Source organism: Heterodontus francisci, chromosome 1, assembly GCF_036365525.1.
Source record: "Heterodontus francisci isolate sHetFra1 chromosome 1, sHetFra1.hap1, whole genome shotgun sequence".
Taxonomy (NCBI): domain Eukaryota; kingdom Metazoa; phylum Chordata; class Chondrichthyes; order Heterodontiformes; family Heterodontidae; genus Heterodontus; species Heterodontus francisci.
In genome coordinates, this window is record NC_090371.1 from 125,830,470 (window position 1) to 125,850,872 (window position 20,403).

A 20,403-nucleotide genomic window follows, 5' to 3' on the forward strand; every position below is an offset into this window, starting at 1 on the left:
ATACAGACGCACGCTCCGGCCCAGGAGCACATGGCTGCCCGAGAGTGAGCGACAATGCGCACGAGAGACATTTTTTCCTCATTTCCCATACCAGCCATGCTTTAGCCTCTGAACAAGATTGCCAATTACTGCTGAATTAGGGATAATTGTGTGTTGTAGGCCAATAGCCACTGGAAATTGAATGATCTTGTATCGGACCTTGACAACTAGTAGAGACAGTGTTAAGCAGGTAGTGTTACAGACATCAATTGAAAATAGCTTTCTTCAAAACTTAAATTTTTCTTAATGCAGAAACTCAGCATGAAAAGACACTTTGAAGAGGTGTAGTTGAATTCTACACAATTTTAAAATTTAACCATAGTTATAGCTATTGAAAACAAGAGTTATACACTCTTAATCTTAACAGCTGATGTAAAGCATAACCTTCAAGTTAACTGGCAACTATTACAAAATTTAAAAAAAAACTTAAACCAGAAGCATTTCATACTGTAATAAGGTCATTCCCTTCAACCATTCTTGTAGAGTGAAGTAACCCATGCTCTGGGCATCCAACTTCCAGGCAAGCACCAACATCACCACCTACAATAAGTACAACAGATTAATAATGGTATAGAAACACAGGCTTTTATTTTTTAAAAAAGGCTATTCTGTAATCAGAGTCCCAAAAATATATTTAATAGTTTATTACTTAAATAAAGTTTGATACCCACCTCGGGCCTCAAAGACACTGCAATAACTTTGAGATCATTCAATTACATAGCCCAAGTCATTAATTGAAGAGAGAGGTGACATATTTTGGCAGAAGGGTTAGGGAGAGGCAATATAGACTTAATGGCATAGTTCTAAAGAGCGTACAGGAACAGAGGGATCGGGGTGCATTTGCATTGATCATTGAAGGTGGCGGCACAAATTGAGAAAGTGGTTAGCAAAGCATATGGCTTCATACATAGAGGCACAGAGTCCAAAAGCAGGGAAGTTCTGCTGAACTTGTATGCAGCTTTGGTTGGACCCAGTTCTAATCACCACACTTTAGGAAGGATGTTAAGGTCCTCGAGAGGGTGCAGAAATTTACCAAAATGATTCCAGAAATGGGGGATTTTAGTTACAAGGTTAGGTTGGAAAAACTGGGGCTGTTCTCCTTGGAGCAAAAGGAGACTGAGGGGAGATTTGATAGAGATGCACAAGATTATGACACCTTTAGATATGTTAGACAAGGAAAAACTGTTTCCATTATCTGATGGAACAAGGACTAGGAGACACAGATTGAAGGTTTTCAGCAAGAGATGCAGGGGGAATGTGAGGGAGAATTTTCTTTAACGCGGCGAGTGGTAATGACCTGGAACCCGCTGCCCATGAGAGTGGTGAAAGCAGAGGCAATGATTTCAAACAAAACTGGACAGACACTTAAAGGAAACAAACTTGCAGAGGTATGGGAATCAAGTGGTGGAGTGGAACTGACTGGATTGCTCCGTGGGGAGCTGGCAAGGACACAATGGGTTGAATGGCCTCCTTCTGTGCCATAAATGAGCCTTTTAAGACACTTTGCAGATTCAACCCTTCTATTCCTCATATTTACCACCATAAAATGATCAAATGGAACAAGTATTTTCCTAATCATTGGCTCATAAAATCAACAAACCCCAAACTCTGAATAGGAGTATTTTTTAAACAGTGCTGCATTCTAATTGAATCCTCTTCCAAAAGATGAAGAAACTGTCTGCATAAGTGTCATTTTGATTATGACAACAAATGTCATCCATTGGTTGGGGAATTTGTAAAGATATTTTATTATATTATTGCAAAAGAAAGAAGGATAATGTCAATCCACTGGTGTCCTGATAATAATTCTGCTCAGGACTTTCTTCTTTGCAGGAGTACATTTTTCTAAAAGGGCAACAGCTATTAACTTTGTACAGGTCTGAGGATGAAGAAAGGTTCCCAGGTAAAAGACCAATGGAAATTTCACTAGCAGAACAAGTTTTAAAAATCAGGAGTAACAAACAATTAGGTTTAGGATGCTTTTATATCTTTGAACTTTTGAATGAAAATATGTTGAGTGCAAAACACACTCACATAAATTACTTAGTGCAACCGGGAGCAGTGCAATTATTAAATTAGAGTGTTACAACTGAAGCATCTTGGATTAATGATTATCTTTAGGTGTTACAGGCTCAGTGTAGACAGGCTCAACAACATTTCCCAGCCATGTCTCGAACATTAGTCCTCACTATACCTTAGATTATTAAAAAAGTCAAATGGAAAGGAGAAACGGGTAATTGATTTTTTAAATAAACTGATTTGATTGTAAAGGAGATTCATTTAATGGGGGCAGGGGTTAGAAGGGAGAGATTGGGGGAGAAAAAGGTCCAGGTTTACAACTATTTATTATTAGTATACTGTTGTTTGGTTGCACTTGAACACTCAGTTCCCTCTCAAACTTTTCTAGTCTCTTGGAACTCCCATTCTACAATTATAATAGACTTAATACAATTAGATATATCTGTAATTGAAGGAAAAGGCAGAATAAAAATTGGAAACAGGATAGGTACTTAAGATTAGGACTATTGCTGGTGTGGAGGATAAACATTAAATGTTTGTGTTGAGTTTAATGGGCTGTTTCCATGTTGTTATCTCTATGTAATTTTGTGACTGGAGTAGGCAAAAGAAAGACAAATACAAACATAACAGCTGGCTGCTACTATATAGGGACTGTTGATTTGCTTCAATGTCAGCACCAAGCATATTTACTGAGTACCCATCTATGGATGCAGCTTTCCTGCAGAAGCTGCACATTATTTATCCTTATTTGAATAACTTGCACAAACACATTTGTGGGCTGCAATTTTATCCCTCTTGGAAGGGTTGGCTTGTATTTGTCAGTCAGGAGAAATAAGGCCAGTTTCCAGACCACAGAGGACATAGCTTCACTCCCAGGGAGCAGATGTGTAGCCATCTGAGTAGACTGCTTTGTCTTCTAGACTGGGAGAGTTTTAGTTGTACATCTTATGCTGTGTACCTGTGACCATCTGAGCTTCATGTTCAATTCTTTAAGGTGCTGAAAAGTGACTGCCTAAACACAGATATTCAAGATTCTGGTATTATCTCCAGAGATTATTTAAATTCACAATTATAGAAAGTAGAGTCTAGTTATATATATTATTATACACACATACAATATATACACAAAAATAATTTATATTTAACACAAAAATTCATCAGCAATGCTTAAAATAAAATTAGTAAGTGTCTAGTTAGATCAAGCATCTTCTCACTGTTTTACTACTGATTTTTTTCCCCCCACAAGAACTTACATTTTCAGGTTCAACTCCAATGTCTTCACAGAATTTTTCCATGTCTTCCGGGCCTATGACATCATCACTACCTACAACATAGCACAGTACTTAGGTATTCTGTTGCAATATTTCCCTATAGCTATTTAGGACATTAAAGATGCAACCTCTCCAAATTCAGATTACTGTTGATGAAAAATAGCCGTAACTTTGTGATACTCTATCAGCAGTTTAATGTTAAGCAGCACTTTCAAATAGTACAGATACAGACAGTTGAATCATTATGCCCATTTGGGACTTAGTGACAAAAGGTCCATCATGGAAAGTCTGTTTTACATTATTTTTTCTATTAGTTCAGGGATTTTTGGGACAAAATTAAACTTGGTTGCATACATGTGCATTTTTGCAAAGAATAACCTACTATTTAAACAGGTTCAGAACTATTTGACTTTTAAGCAAATAGGTGCATTGGAGATGCTCTCCAACAAACATGCCAAGGGACTGTTAGGGCGGTGGTTCCTGAACTTTTTTGGTTGAAGGACCCCTTTTCAAATGGATCAATAATCACGATCCCCAATCTAAATTATAATACCCTATAATATCCATGATTACAAGAATCAAGCCAACAAGAGATAACAGAAAATGCTGGAATGCTCAACAAGCCATGCAGCATTATAATTGCACTTACTCACTGCACAAGTTCAAATTGAAAGCATCCTAGTATCACAGCAATAGCTAGCCTCTAACCTCCTCAATCCTCCCACCAAAAGTAAAAGTAAATGTGAGACACACTGCTGAAAAAAGGGCAGCTGAGGTTCCCATCACCACAAAGGCGGCCAAGTATTCAGCTACTCGTGCAGGACGAGCACTACCTACCCTTAATTTATACAAAAAGTGGGAAGCTTGCCTTGTTTTCTTCTTTCCCTTTCCCCCATGTGCTTCTATCTCTCATCTGCTAGAGATTATTTTGCAGGAATCCTGGAAGGTCTCCATGGACTCCAGTTTGAGAACCACTGTCCTAGGGGCATGTTGATCAGTTAGCATTGAACTCCAGCATTTCAACACACCTGCATATTCATAGAACCACTCTAAGCATCGCTTGGTGGAGAACGCTTCCTCTTCAAGCTTCATCCTAGTTGAGTCTTGCTTCTTGTACATGGTGCTATAGAAAAAAAAAAGATTAGACTAAACATTTCTACTTTTATACAAATGTAAACAATTTATCTTAAATTATTTGCTACTAGTTACCTGATTTTCCACATCAATTATAAAATTTGGAAGCATATGTCCTTAGGTGTGGGAAATTTTCTGAGCATGAATAGTGCTTCATCACTCAGGGTAAAAGGTTTTCCCAACAGGTCACTCCTCAAGAGCAAGAATGCCTATTGTAGACTCAGGAACTGTGCTGGACCACTATCTACCTAGGAAAGTAGCTCTGTGAAATAGAGACAGAGTCAATAGACACTAAACTCCAAAAGGTCCAAAAAGCACGGTCCTGAAAAAAAAAAATGTAATACTAAATGAGGAAAAGCCATTTGGCCTAACATTTCTACAAACTGTTCACTGTCTGTCCATCACACACCCTACCCAATTTATTTAATCGCAAAAGATATTTCAACAGAATTTAAATTTCATCATGTAGGGTGGTCCCTAGACCCTACATAGACTCAAACTTGTCTAAACCTTACTATCTTGTCCTACATTAAGTTCCATTTCCTTATTAACCCTGTATGCGTACACCACCATTGACTCTGCATATCATTAAAAATCTTTCTTCTCGTTTACAATTTCTTTTTATGGCCTTGTCTCCCTCTACCACTACAGCTTCCAGCATTCACACCAGAAGCTCCTCTGCTTCTGACACTAACTTTCTTTGCCCCTCTTCCCCTCTCCCACTCCAATCTTCAGTGGTAAATCTTTCAGTTACCTTGGTCTTACACTCCACTTTTATCTTAAACCTCTCCACTAAGATATTCCTCTTGCAATCTTCAAAAGCATCCTCAAAATGTACCTCTTCAACCACACCTTCAGTTATTTCAAATCTTCTGCTATTCACGTTTTTCACTTGTCTGAAGCACATTCACACATATTACAATAAGGGGCAATGTAAATACAAGTAGTTGCTGCTCTTGTTCTTCTTGGTGTTAGAGGCCAGATGTGAGGGAGGTGTTTGAGGTAACCTTGGTGCATTGCTGCAATATATCATGTAGATAGTACCTACTGCAGCCAGTGTATCAGTGATGGAGGGAGTATATTATATAGAGTCCAGTGGCAGGGGTACCATTCAAATGAACAGCTCTATCCTGGATGGTGCTAAGTTTCTTGACGATTGCTGCAGCTGCACTTATATAGGGAAGAGGCGAGTATTGCATCACACTAACTTGTGCCTTGGAGATGGTTGAACGGCTTTGAGGGATCAGATAACCAATTATAAAAATTTACCAATTTGTAGAAGTTTACTAAACCAAGCTAAGCTAGCGGGAACTTATCATACAGCAGTCCAATGGGAAATAGAAGGGTCTAAAAGTACTATCACTTATCAGTGTAATCTATTCAGAGCTGAAGAAAGTAATATCAAAGATAACAAGGTAAATGCAAATGAAAAACAGTGTTTTGTTTCTGTAGATCTAGCACTGTAGTCCTTCGCTGTATGGAAAGGGGACACCCATATGGCATCTTACTTCATAACACTCATTCACTCTTCAGCCTGCATCAATTAAGTCATTCACTCTTCAATTAGCATCCATAAGTCTGTAGAAAAAGCTGAAAGCAATATTCTTGGTCATATGTAATTCTATAACCTCCTTTCAAAAAACAGTGCATAAAAGATTGCATTATACATACATACATTGTGCATCAAGAGGGAAGTCTTGATATCGTGAAACTGCTGTCTGAAATGGAGTCTGTGCAGATTTGTGCACAAGAATTAAGTCCCGTTTCATAAACTGAAGTTAAAAGATTCTGATGGGAACTTCTGGGTACTTGACCATTGTATCTAGAGGTAGCCCATAAAGTGATGAGGACGCAAACTTTAAGTCCAGGTATAAAATGCAAATATGAAGCTTTTGAGTCAGACAGTAGAAAGCCACAAGGGTGAGACCTGAGGATTCACTGCTGGTTTAAAAAGTATACCTGCTGAAATGATCCTTCACTCAAAATTGGACTGTAACTATCTGAATCAAAGAGAGCTCAAATTTACAATGTCAAACTACTCCCTCAACAGGGCTAGAATTTTTTTTTTTTAAAAACAAAGAACTGAAGTATCTGGAGTGGATGAAAAAGATGTCAGTCCGAAGTCCAGACCTCAGCTTTCAGTTGGTTCAGCAGTGGCCTAAAAGCAAGAGATGAAAAAGAGCTTATTTACTCATAGACAGAAGCACCAATATCTTCTGTGTCCCCCTGTACTGGATGGCTAAAAGGGAATACCTATTTTCTCAAGCTTGGCTCAGGTAGGTTTGATGATAGTGCCAATGGCAGCATCTTCAGCATAAGCCCTCATCATCAACCATTCCAAATAAAGTCAAGCAATGACACTTTGAAAGAACAAAAATACTTAAGAACAGGAAAACAAGCCTGTCCATTTGATATAAAAACAAGAAATGCTGGAGCACTCAGCAGATCTGGCAGCATCTGTGGAAAGAGAAGCAGAGTTAACATGTCGGGTCAGTGACCCTTCTTCGGAACTAGCAAATATTAGAAATGTCAAAGGTTATAAGCAAGTGAGCCGGGGGTGGGGCAAGAGATAAAGGAGAAGGTGTAGATAGGACAAGGCCACATAGCTGACCAAGAGGTCATGGAGCAAAGGCAAACAATATGTTAATGGTGTGTTGGAAGACAAAGCATTAGTACAGATAGGGTGTTAACAAACTGAAGATTGAACAGCACCAAGTACAAACATGAAAAAAACCAGTGGGTAAGCAAACTGAACAAACTACAATGAAATGAAATAAATAAAAGAAAAAACAATTGTAAAAACTGTAAAAAAGAATAACTAAAAATAAAAGTAAAATGGGGGGCCCCATCATGCTCTGAAATTATTGAACTCAATGTTCAGTCTGGCAGGCTGTAGTGTGCCTAATCAGAAAATGAGATGCTGTTCCTCGAGCTTGCGTTGATGTTCAGTGGAACACTGCAGCAAGCCCAGGATAGATATGTGAGCATGAGAGCGAAGTGTTGAAATGGCAGTTTGCTTACCCACTGTTCTTTTTCACATTTGTACTTGCTGCTGTTCAATCTTCAGTTCGTTAACACCCTATCTGTACTAATGCTTTGTCTTCCAACACACCATTAACATATTGTGTGCCTTTGCTCCATGACCCCTTGGTCAGCTATGTGGCCTTGTCCAATCTACACCTTCTCCTTTGTTATCTCTTGCCCCACCCCCAGCTCACTTGCTTATAACCTTTGACGTTTCTAATATTTGCTAGTTCCGAAGAAGGATCACTGACCCGAAAAGTTAACTCTGCTTCTCTTTCCACAGATGCTGCCAGACCTGCTGAGTGGTTCCAGCATTTCTTGTTTTTATTTCAGATTTCCAGCATCCGCAGTATTTTGCTTTTATTTTACTGTCCATTTGATAGATCAACTCAATTAGTCAGCTTCGATCACTCAAATTTCTTCCTGGAAATGCATCCAATCCCCTTAAACATGCTTATATTGTCTGCTTCAAATCTTCCCTGATAACTCATGCCGATTAATGTTAGTTTGAGGTTTTCCACTCAAACTTGCACAATGTTTGACAGATCACCTCTGCTTCAAAATGAAAGCGACAAATCTTTTGAAGTGTTTTTCCCTAATGAAAGCAAGTAAAATTAATTCAAACAAAGGGATAAATAAGTTTTCAATATGTTCTAATTGTGACAATGGAGAAAAAATTTCTATCACAGAGTATATAAAGATGCTGAGTTGCTTTTCCACAAACAAAAAAAAAATCAAAATATAATTGACTAGTCGCCAGTCAAGAGTTAAATAAAAAAAAAATTTCACTAAATAAGGTTTTCTCTCAGATCAACATGAAAGATGATGGAAGAAAAAAAACTGAACATGGTCATTTGCAGTTTTAAAAAACAATGAAGCATGGAGAGGTTGGTGTACTTCTGCTATAGTTTAAGGTGAGACATGCCTGAGCTTTAGCTCAGACCTCCACTTCATGAGAAGCAAATGCACATGCAGATAGCACATTTTCTTTTGAGAAAAAAAAACACGAAGCGCAGTGACTGATTATTCAGACACTTCTTGCATCATTTGATTATTTGGCTTCTACATTATACACACACATACATACATACACACATACACTCTTGAATTGTAATAAAGGATCAATCACCCCACATCTATCTTGTAACATGAAGAAATTAGTCTTCTGGCATTAACTGGGTGCTCACTTCTCCCTAATGGAATTGAAGCAGTATCTTTAGCTTTAATTCCTCCTACATGCTTCTACAGCCCAGTTCATTTGATGACAGACATAATTCATTACCTTTCTTTGCATTATATGCATCAGAGCGGTAAAACATTTAACTGCCAAAATTCCTTGAGATTTACGAGGAAGTGGGAAAATTATTTTCACACAAGTGACTGGGAAAGATTCGAAGAAGTTCAGCAAGGTTGTAAAATATACTACACATAATTAAAGCCAACCAATAAAATTAATGTGATTTATTTCAATTTACAAGACCAAGCTGCAAAGTTTCGAGGCAGCAAGGAAACAGAGTTCTACCACAAGATCATTTTTTCCCAATAACCTACCAATTTGTGAGAAGACGTCAAGTGTTTAACAACAGTTTTACACAGAATTGTTGGGGATATCCAGCTTTCATTCTTTTCACAAAAGTAAAAACATACCCATCATGCCTGCTTTTTTTAGCTGTCAGATCATCTGCGACTGTGGGTCTCCTCTTTTTCCTGGGTGGCATTCCCTTGTTACAGCACTCGGAGGTGCAACTGCAAGACCGAAGATTTCCTGAATAAAAATTATAAATACAAATAACCACCATACATGTATATATACACAAACACACCAATATTTAAAGTATTTGATATCCCCAAGAGCAAGATTATACACATGGAATAATTTACAAGTGGTTAATTTGAAAGAAGTGATTATTCCAGACGTATACTGCTCAACATTTCAAAGTAGAAGAACATTCAAGTATGAATGGAATTTCAGACTTTTTCTTTGAGAAAACAGCATATATTCAATAGTTAATTTTTATCCAGGGCATTGGCTTGATCTATCAGGCAGCTATAATGGCAACTCGCAGCAAAGTGCAATTAGAAAAAAGAAAGGAAGCAGCTTGTATTTACACAGTGTCTCACAACCTCAGGATATCTCAAAGTGCTTTACAACTAATTAAGTACTTTGAATTGTAGTCACTGCTGTAATGCAGGGAATCACAGAAGCCAATCTGCACACAGCAAGGTCCCACAAACAGCAATGACATCAAAGAATCACAATATCGGAGGTCAATTGGCCACCTTGCCTGTGCCAAAGATACACAAATAGATAATCTGTTTTAGTGATGTTGGTCAAGGGATAAATATTGGTGCGGACAAGGGGAGTAGGCCTCTGCTACTTTTGTACCTTTGTTTGAGACAAAGGCAAAATACTGTGGATGTTGGAAATCAAACAAAAACAGAAAATGCGGGAAATACTCAGCAGGTCAAGCAGCGCCTGTGGAGAGAAAAACAGTTAACCTTTCAGGTCGGTGCCCTTTCATCAGAGCAGCTGGCATACATATCATGTAGGTTGATGACAATGACTTGGAGGGCGTGGGTTAGAAGAAGTCATCATTTTACAACAAAAAATGTTACGAAGAATCCAACTTTTTCCAAGGGAAGAGCACTTTCTGCATAAATATCAGCATTAATGACTAAGTCAGGGCTGTCCAGCATAGGGATCATGGGCCAGGATCCGGCCTGCCAAAGGTATCCATCCGGCCCGCAGATGTAAACTGCACCCGAGCCATTCCTCATCCTCGCCAGGGGTCAGTGACTGGAGAGGAGAAATTTCCACAGTCTTATTCTTGCAGACCGGCTTTAAAAGCATAGCTGACGGATGCTCGGAGCAGGAACAGTAGTTTCTGAATTTTGGACCAATTCAGGGATTTCTGGCAGTTGTGAAAGCCCACCGGAAAACTCTGAATCTGTCCAAAGTTGGGAGATGGCCGGTCCCGATGACAGCACCTGCTAGCTGTAAAACCCAACTCGAAGTTTAAAATAAAAACTGGTGGGGCGGGCAGTGGGGGAGCGCGGGAGAGACTGAGAGCAAGCGAGAGAGATCGAGACACAGACTGTTGGGGGCAGGGAGACGGCGGGGGGGGGGAAAGAGGGAGGGAGGGAGACGGTGGAGGGGGGGGGGGAAAAAAGAGGTGGTGGGAGGGACAGAGTGGACATATATCAAGAATACTCCGCATTACTACAAGTGTGCAGGCAAACTCTGACTAATTGTGCAAGCAAATAAAAGAGAGTTCTCTCACTAAAATGAGTGTTCAACATAATGACAGGAAAGTAAGTCAATGAATTAGTCTTCATTTAAAGCTTCTTCTCAAAAATGAACATTTGTTGTTTTGATTAATACTAAAGATAAGTTTTTAATGCCTCGCTTTCCAAAATTGTCTCACCAGCCCATGTAAGACAAAAATTGTAATGTGGCCCCTACACGAAAAGGTTGGACAACGCTGCTATAAGTGAAACGTCTCCCAAATATATAAACGGAACTTAATTAACAATTATAAAAGGAACCAGTAACCCTGAATATTAAAATCATTCAACAATTCTTTGCAAGCATTTACTTTTAAGATAGCTGCTAATGATATTGCTTTTCAAAGTGATGTGCAAAGTAAACGATACAAACAAGAAATATGAAAGCTGACAATATCCATACAGCAAGTATATCCTCCAACGGGTAAACTCATTTTTTCTCGACAGCAGGTGCTGCAGAGAACCAGAGCCATTGCAAGTGAAGGTGCTGTGGTCTGATGCTTGGGTTGGGGCTACCCCATCAATACACGACCAGCAGGTTGATCTGCACCCTTGGCTCTACATACCTTTCTTCTGCCACATTCACAGGTTACATGAATCTCCTCTTTGCCTGATTTTCCATGCTTTCCTCTCCCTCTACCATTCTGCTGCACTTCCTCTGCACCCATCTTTTGTTGCTATACTTCTCATTATCACCTACTTTTGCCTTGCAACGTCACTTATTTCAGTTAAATCACTCCTACCCATCACAGACTTCTTCTATTTGTTCTTTTCCTCCCATCTTTTCCCTGGTTCTGTACTTGCTTAAAAGCGATTCATCTCCAAATCTTCCAGTTCTGATGAAAGGTTATCAAACTGAAACATTAACACTGTTACTTTCTCCACAGATACTACCTGACCCAACATACCTTTTCACAACAGTGAACAAGCATTTGGAAACGGATTTTCACACCATTTAGTTTTGAATACCTCTTTTCTTACAATTTATTCCTAGGATATAGGAAATGCTGGCAAGGCCACATATATTGCTCATCTCTAGTGGCCCTGACAGTGTGCCTTCTCCATAATTGTAGAGATGGTGTTAATGGTGCAAGGTTGGAGATTCCAGAACAGTGATTCAACAACTAGTGCCCTTGTGACTGGAAGGAGAGCTTCGAAGGTATGGATTCCCATGATGCAACTATTCTATGATTCCAGCACAGAAGACAATTCAGCCATTGTGTCCATGTTGGCTCTCTGCAAGAGACGGTGACATAAATTCTCGTAAATCTTTTCTGCGTCCTATCTAAAGCCTTGACATGCTTGCTAAAGTGCGGTGCACAGAATTGGAGAAGATATTCCAGTTGAGGCTAAACCAGTCTTATAAAGGCTCATCATAACTTCCTTACTTTTGTACTCTATGTCTCGAATTACAAAGCCCAGGATCCCCATATGCCTTTTTATCCACTTTCTCAAGCTACCTTGCCACCTTCAACAATTTGTGCACATAATACCAGAGGTCACCCTGTTCCTTCACCCAACTTTAGAACTATACTCTTTAGTTTATATTGCCTTTCCTCATTGTTCCTATCAAAGTGCATCACTTCAGTCTGCATTAAATTTCAATTGCCACGTGTCCGCCCATTCCCTCAGCCTCATCTCTGCCCTCTTGAAGTTGATCACTATCCTTCTCACAGTTCACTAAACTTCCAAGTTTTGTGCCATCTGCAAATTTTGTAATTGTGCCCATAAATAAAAGCATGGTCCTCATACTGGCCCCTGGGGAACTCCACTGTATACCTACCCCAGTCACCACTACTCTCTGTTTCCCTTCACTCAGTCAACCTCATACGCATGCTGCCACTGTCCCTTTTATTGCACGGGCTTAAATTTTTCTGAAAAGTCTGTTATGTGGCACTTTATCAAACACCTTTTGGAAGTCCACATACACATTACCTTTTTCTAAAGTTAAGGGAACAAGATTTGCCTTTAACAAATCTGTGCCAGTTTTCCTCATTTAATCTACACTTGTCCTAGTGACTGTTAATTTTGTCTTGGGTTTTTTTTCCTAAAAGATTTTCCACCACCAAGGTGGAACTGACTGACCTGTAGTAGCTGGGCTTGTCCTGACACCCTTTTTTGAACAAGGGTGTAACATTGCAATTCTCCAGTCCTCTGGTACAACCCCTGTATCTAAGGAGGATTAGAAGATTATGACCAGTGCCTCCACAATTTCCTCCCTTGCTCCCCTCAGTATCCTTGTATACATCCCATCCAGTCCTGGTGACTTATCAACTTCAAGTACAACCAGCTTTTCTAATACCTCCTCTTTATCAAAGTTTAGCCCATCCAGTGTCTCAACTACCTCCTCTTCACTATGACTTCTGCAGCATCTTCTTCCTTGAGAAAGACAATGCAAAGTGCTCATTTAGTACCTCAGCCATGCTATTTGCATAGAACCCAATTTTTGGTCCCTAATTAGCCCCACCCCTCCTCTTACTAACTTTTTACTATTTATACACCTATAGAAGACTCTTTATTCCCTTTTATGTTAGCTGCCAGTCTCTTCTTATACTCTCTCTCTCTGCCTCTCATCTCCTTTTACACTTCCCCTCTGAACTTTCTATATTCAGCCTGGCTCTCTCACGTACGATCTGCCCAACATGCCACACACGCACTCTTTCTCAGTTTCATCTTATTCTCTCTTCTATCATCCAAGGAGCTCTGGCTTTGGTTGTCCTACCTTGCCCCCTCGTAGGAATGTACCTCGACTGTACCAAGCATCTCCTCTTTAACAGCAGCCCATTGTTCAGTTACAGTTTTACCTGCCAATCTTCAATTCCAATTTACCAGGGACAGATCTGTTCTCACCCCACTGAAATTAGCTTTCCTCCAATAAAATATTTTTACTCTGGATTGCGCCTTATCCTTTTCCACAGATAACCTAAACCTTATGATACTATGATCAATGTTCCCCTGACACTTGATCCACTTGACCCACCTCAATCCTCAGAACCAGATCCAGCAATGGCTCCCCTTCCTTGATGGGCTGGAAATATACAGATCAAGAAAATTCTCCTGAACACACTTCAGAAACTCTTTATTCTCTCTGCCTTTTTTTAAAAAAAACTACTTACTCTAATATAAACTGAGATAGCAATAAAGTCCCCTATTACTTTTTTTAAAAATTCATTTGTGGGATGTCGGCGTCGCTGGCTAGGCCAGCATTTATTGCCCAACCCTAACTGCCCTTGAACCAAGTGGCTTGCTAGGCCATTTCAGAGGGCATTTAAGAGTCAACCACATTGCTGTGGGTCTGGTGTCATATGTAGGCCAGATCAGGTAAGGACAGCAGATTTCCTTCCTTTGAGGACATTGGTGAACCAGATGGGCTTTTACAACAATCGACAATGGTTTCATGGTCAGCATTAGACTAATTCAAGATTTATTAACTGAATTCAAATCTCACCATCTGCCATGGTGGGATTCGAACTCATGTCCCCAGGGCATTAGCCTGTGCTCTGGATTATTAGTACAGTGACATTACCACTACACCACCGCTTCCCCCTTCTCTATAGTTCTTACACCTCTCTAATTTCCCTGCAAATGTTCTCTTTTATATCTTTCTCACTAGCTGGTGGCCTATACAATACACCCAGTTGTGTAATGGTGTCTCTATTATTTCATAACTCGATCCAAATGATATTGTTGGTTGTGCTTCTTGGTGATCAAGGCACATGGTTCAAAGTTGCAGTCAAAGCAAATTTGGTAAATTGTTGTAATTCGTACATGTACAACTTCAGTTGTCTATGTGGTGCAGGGGCAGGATAGAGTCCAGCAGTGGGAGCACCAATCAAGTGAACTCATAGGAATACAGGAACAGGAGTAGGCCACTTAAGCCTGATCTGTCATGTAGTGAGCGAGAGCATGGCTGAACTGACCCAAATACTATATTCTCACCTTTGCGTCTATCCAATACCTTTCTCATATTCAAAATTAATAATTGACCTAGCATCAACTGACGTTTGTGGAAGAGAGTTCCAAACTTCTACCACCCTCTGTGCGTAGAAGTGTTTCCTCACTTCACTCCGAAAAGGACTGGCTCTAGTTTTTTTTAGATTATGGACCTAGTACTAGGTTGCAAGGCCAGTGGAAATAGTTTCCCTATCATATCTGTTCCCTCTAATATCTTGAAAACTTCAATCAAATCATCCCTTAACTTTCTAAATTCCAGGGAAGAGAACTCAAGATTATGTAATCTCTCCTCATCTTTTAACCCTTGGTGTCCAGGTATCATTTTGGCAATTCTACATTGCTCTCCCTCCAAGGCCAATCTATCCTTCCTAAGGTGTGGTGCCCAGAACTGCTCACAGCACTTCAGGTCTGGTCTAACCAGGGCTTTGTATGACTGTAGCATAACTTTTACCCCCTTGTACACTAGACCAGATATAAAGGGTAACATTCAATTAGCCTTGATTATTTCCTACACCAGTTCATGATATTTTAATGATCTAGTGGGTAGAGTTTGGAGTAGAACAAGACCCCTACTGTAATTAGTATTTTTTATAGGGAGTAACTAAATAATCTAAGGGCAAGTCATGGCAGGAGCGCTCACACCCGTGATATGCTCCTCCTACGCTATGTGGGAAATCAAGGACACTGGAAGTGTCCCTGTCGACCATGTGTGCAGGAAGTGTATCCATCTGCAGCTACTGTCTACCTGCATTATGGAGCTGCAGCTGCGGGTGGATTCGCTGTGGAGCACCCGTGATGCTGAGGACGTCGTGGATAGCACGTTTAGCGAGGTGATTACACTGCAGGTAATGGCTGCGGAGGCAGAAAAGGGATGGGTGACCACCAGGAAGGGTAGTAGGTTCTGGAGTCCCCTGTGGCCATCCCCCTCTCAAACAGATATACCGCTTTGGATACTTTGGCAGTGGGGGGGGGGGGGGGCAGCCTCCCAGGGGAAAGCAGCAACAGCCAAGTTCGTGGCACCACAAATGGCTCTGCTGCACAGCAGGGGGTGAAAAAAACTTTGATAGCCTTAGTGATGAGATTCAATTGTAAGGGGAACAGACAGGTGTTTCTGTGGCCATAAACGAGACTCCAGGATGGTATGTTGCCTCCCTGGTGTTTGGGTCAAGGATGTCTCGGAGCGGCTGCAAGACATTCTGAAGGGGGAGGGTGAACTGCAAGTGGTCGTGGTACATGCTGGTACCAACGACATAGGTAGAAAAAGGGATGAGGTCGTGCAAGATGAATTTAAGGAGTTAGGAGCTAAATTAAAAAGCAGGACGTCAAAAGGTAGTAATCTCAGGATTACTTCTTGTGCCACATGATAGTGAGTACAGGAACAGAAGAATAGACCAGATGTGGCTGGAGAAATGGTGCAGGAGGGAGGGATTTAGATTCCTGGGGAAGGTGGGACCTGTACAAGCGGGACGGGTTACACCCAGGCAGGACTGGAACCAATGTCCTCGTGGGGGCGTTTGCTAGTGCTGTTGGGGAGGATTTAAACTAGAATGGCAGGGGTATGGGAACCTGAGCAGGGAGACTGAGGAGGAGGAAACAAGGATAGAAACGAAAGACAGGAAACAAAAAGGCAAAAGTGTCAGGCATAGAAATCAAGGGCAAGAAACAAATAGGGCCATAATGCGAAATAATGCTAAGATCACTAAGAATGTTAAAAAGACAAGCCTAAAGGTATTGTGTCTCAATGCGGGGAGTATTCGCAATAAGGTAGGCGAATTAGCCGCGCAAACAGATGCAAATGGACACGATATAGTTGCGACTACACGGCTGCAGGGTGACCAAGGATGGGAACTAAATATCCAAGGGTATTCAATATTTAGGAAGGAAAGGCAAAAAGGGAAAGGAGGTGGAGTAGTGTTGTTAGCAAAAGAGGAAATCAATACAATAGTGAGGAAGGATATTAGCTCAGAGAATCCTGATGTGGAATCTGCATGGGTGGAGCTAAGAAACACCAAGGGGCAGAAAACTTTGGTGGAGGTTGTATGTAGACACCCAAACAGCAGTGGTGATGTAGAGGATGGCATTAAACAGGACATTAGAGATGCATGCAATAAGGGTGCAACTGTAATTATGGGTGACAGTAATCTACATATAGATTGGGCAAACCAAATTAGCAATAATACTGTAGAGGAGGAATTCCTGGAGTGCGTACGTGATGGTTGTTTGGACCAATATGTAGAGGAACCAACTAGAAAACAGTCCATCCTAGACTGGCTATTGTGTACTTAGAAAGGATTAGTTAACAATCTTGTAGTGCCGGGTCCCTTGCGGAACAGCGACCATAACATGATGAAGAATTCTTCATTAAGATGGAGAGTGAGAGAGTTGATTCCGAGACTAGGCTCCTGAATCTAAATAAAGGAAACTCTGAAGGTATGAGGCGCAAGTTGGCTATGATAGATTGGGGAACATTAGTTAATGGTAGATAGGCAATGGTTAGCATTTAAAGAGCGCATGGATGAATTACAACAATTGTTCATTCCTGTCTGGAAGGGTGGTTCAACCGTGGCTTACAAAACAAATTAGGGTTAGTATTAGATCCAAGGAGGAGAAATATAAAATGTCCAGAACAAGCAGCAAACCTGAGGATTCGGAACAGTTTAGAATTCAGGAAAGGAGGACCAAGGGATTGATTAAGAAGGGGAAAATAGAGTATGAAAGTAAGCTTGCATAGAACATAAAACTGACCGTAAAAGCTTCTATAGATATGTGAAGAGAAAAAGATTAGTGAAGACTAATGTGGGTCCCTTACAGTCAGAAACAGGGAAATTTATAATGGGGAACACAGAAATGGCAGACCAATTAAATGCATACTTTGGTTCCGTCTTCACAAAAGGAGGACACAAATTACCTCCCAGAAATGCTGGGGAACATAGGGTCTAGTGAGAAGGAGGAACTGTATGAAATCAGTATTAGTAGAGAAATGGTGTTAGGGAAATTGATGGGATTGAAGGCCGGCAAATCCCAGGGCCTGATAATGAACATCCCAGAGTACTTAAAGAAGTGGCCCTAGAAATAGTAGATGCATTGCTGGTCATTTTTCTATAGACTCTGGAACAGTTCCAATGGATTGGAGTGTGACTAATGTAACCCTACTATTTAAAAAAGGAGGTAGAGAGAAAACAGAGAATTATAGACTGGTTAGCCTGACATCAGTAGCAGAAAATGCTAGAACCCATTATAAAAGACATTATGGCAGAGCACTTGGAAAACAAAGACAGGATCGGACAAAGTCAGCATGGATTTATGAAAGGGAAATCATGCTTGACAAATCTACTGGAATTTTTTGAGGATGTAACTAGTAGAATAGATAAGGGAGAACCAGTGGATGTGGTATATTTGGACTTTCAGAAAGCTTTCGATAAGGTCCCACATAAGAAATTAGCATGCAAAATTAAAGCATATGGAATTGGAGGCAAGATACTGACATGGATAGAGAACTGGTTGGCAGACAGGAAGCAAAGAGTAGGAATAAACAGGTCTTTTTCCGAGGGGCAAGCAGTGACTAGTGGGGTACCACAGGGATCAGTGCTAGGACCCCAGCTATTCACAATATATATTAATGATATAGATGAGGGAATTAAATGTAATATATACAAGTTTGCAGACACAAAGCTGGGTGGCAGTGTGAGCTGTGAGGAGGATGCAGAAAAACTAGAGTGCGATTTGGACAGGTTGAGTGAGTGGGCAAATACATGGCAGATGCAGTATAATGTGGGCAAATGTGAGGTTATCCACTTTGATCCACTTTTGAAAAACAAAAAGGCAGATTACCTGAACGACAATAGATTGGGAAAGGGGGAGGTGCAGCAAGACCTGGGTGTCCTTGTGCACCAGTCGCTGAAAGTAAGCATGCAGGTGCAGCAGGCAGTTAAGGCGGCAAATGGTATGTTGGCCTTCATAGCGAGAGGATTAGAATCCAGGAGCAAGGATGTCTTGCTGCAATTATACAAAGCTTTGGTGAGACCACATCTTGGAGTATTGTGTGCAGTTTTGGAAGGATGTTCTTGCTATGGAGAGAGTGCAGTGAAGGTTCACCAAACTGATTCCTGGGATGGTAGGACTGACGAATGAAGAGAGATTGGGTCAATTAGGCTCGTATTCGTTAGAGTTTAGAACAATGAGAGGGGATCTCATAGAAACCTACAAAATTCTAACAGGACTGGACAATCTAGATGCAGGAAGGATGTTCCCAACAGCAGGGGAGTCCAGGACCAGGGGTCACAGTCTAAGGATAAGGGGTAAGCCATTTAGGACTGAGATGAGGAGGGATTTCTTCACCCAGAGAGTGGTGAACCTGTGGAATTCTCTACCACAGAAAACAATTGAGGCAAAATCATTAAATATATTCAAGAAAGAGTAAGATATAGTTCTTAGGGCTAAAGGGATCAAGGGATATGGGGAGAAAGTGGGAACAGGGTACTAAGTTTGAATGATCAGCCATTATCGTATTGAATGGCAGTGCAGGCTCAAAGGGCCAAATGGTCTACTCCTGCTCCTATTTTTTCTATGTTTCTATGTTCATGGACCCCCAAGTTTCTTTGGACCAGTGTTTTTACCTTTTCATTTAGAAAGTATCCGGTTCTGTCCTTTTTTAGGTCCAAAATAGATGACCTCACATTTGCTTACACTTGCCACTGTTTTGCCCACTTAATCTATTAATATCTTTGTAAGTTAATGCATCCATCTACTGCTTACAATGGTGCCTATCTTTGTGTAATCTGTTGCTGTGAACAGACTCTGTCTCATCTCATTGAAGTCATCCTTCCCTAAATGTAGAATCTTAACAGCTGTTTTGCAGTCCTTCCGTACAAACACTACATTGAACTCGATCATATTATGACCACTATTTAATAAGTGTTCATGCACCATTAGACTGTTAACTAAATCTGGCTCAATTCTCAATGCAATATGGCCTTCCCACCTGTTGGTTCTAGGATCCCTCCCCACACACCCTACCCACCCCCCCCCCCCCCCACCCCCACCAAACTGTCTCGGGTGGCTGCTGTAATTCAATGTAGAACGGCAGCTTCAGCAGCCACGCTCGCGACGGTCTCCCGCTTCATGCTGCTGCGCATGCGCAAATGTTGCCTGCCACTCATCAGTCCAAGCATGGATGTTATTGTTGAGGTGCTGCTGTAGTTTGCATGGGCCATTCTATTTTGGGAGTCATAGATATCGCTTAACATGAATTGCCAGCGAAGACTACCACTCTTGCCTTTATGAATGAGGGACAGTCATTGATGAAGCAACTACAGATTATTCGGCCAGAGTGCTGTCCTGGGGAACTCAGAGTACTACAAATGACAGGCCTCTGACAACCTTAAGCTGAAAGATGTGAGGATTAAGGGAATTATACTTTGGTTAATTTTCATCCACAAGGTGGAAAACAACAGGTACCACTTTGATGGGAAAGTCTCAGTGGAGATGGGGGGGTGTGGAGTGGGGCAGAGAAGTAATGAGTGGGGTGACCCCAAGAATCAATTCAAATCACTGCTGTTTTTAATTTACATCAATGACTTGTATTCAGAAACTCAATGCAAACTGATTACATTTACAGTTAATGCCAAACTTGGCGGGGGAGAGGAATCAAGGAGATGGTCCAGAAATTACAGAATGA

The 20,403-nt window shown here is 40.8% G+C and overlaps 1 protein-coding gene across 7 annotated transcripts in view; it reads right to left on the reverse strand.

Annotated features, from left to right (window-relative positions):
- The window catches only part of dcun1d4 (DCN1, defective in cullin neddylation 1, domain containing 4 (S. cerevisiae)), an 82,510-nt gene that overhangs the window by 22,537 nt on the left and 39,570 nt on the right, over nucleotides 1-20,403 (reverse strand). For 5 of the 7 annotated variants that reach the window (XR_010975382.1, XM_068035520.1, XM_068035529.1 and 2 more), the window contains 4 exons: nucleotides 9,135-9,252; nucleotides 4,358-4,452; nucleotides 3,312-3,382; nucleotides 488-579 (listed from right to left, as the gene is read on the reverse strand). Coding sequence is in view for 6 of the 7 variants with exons in the window: in XM_068035520.1 (XP_067891621.1) it covers nucleotides 488-579; nucleotides 3,312-3,382; nucleotides 4,358-4,452; nucleotides 9,135-9,252 (376 nt within the window). In the remaining variant the exon portion in view is untranslated. The remainder of the gene's footprint in view (nucleotides 1-487; nucleotides 580-3,311; nucleotides 3,383-4,357; nucleotides 4,453-9,134; nucleotides 9,253-20,403) is intronic. The other 2 variants (XM_068035511.1, XM_068035542.1) reach the window with 1 other exon arrangement.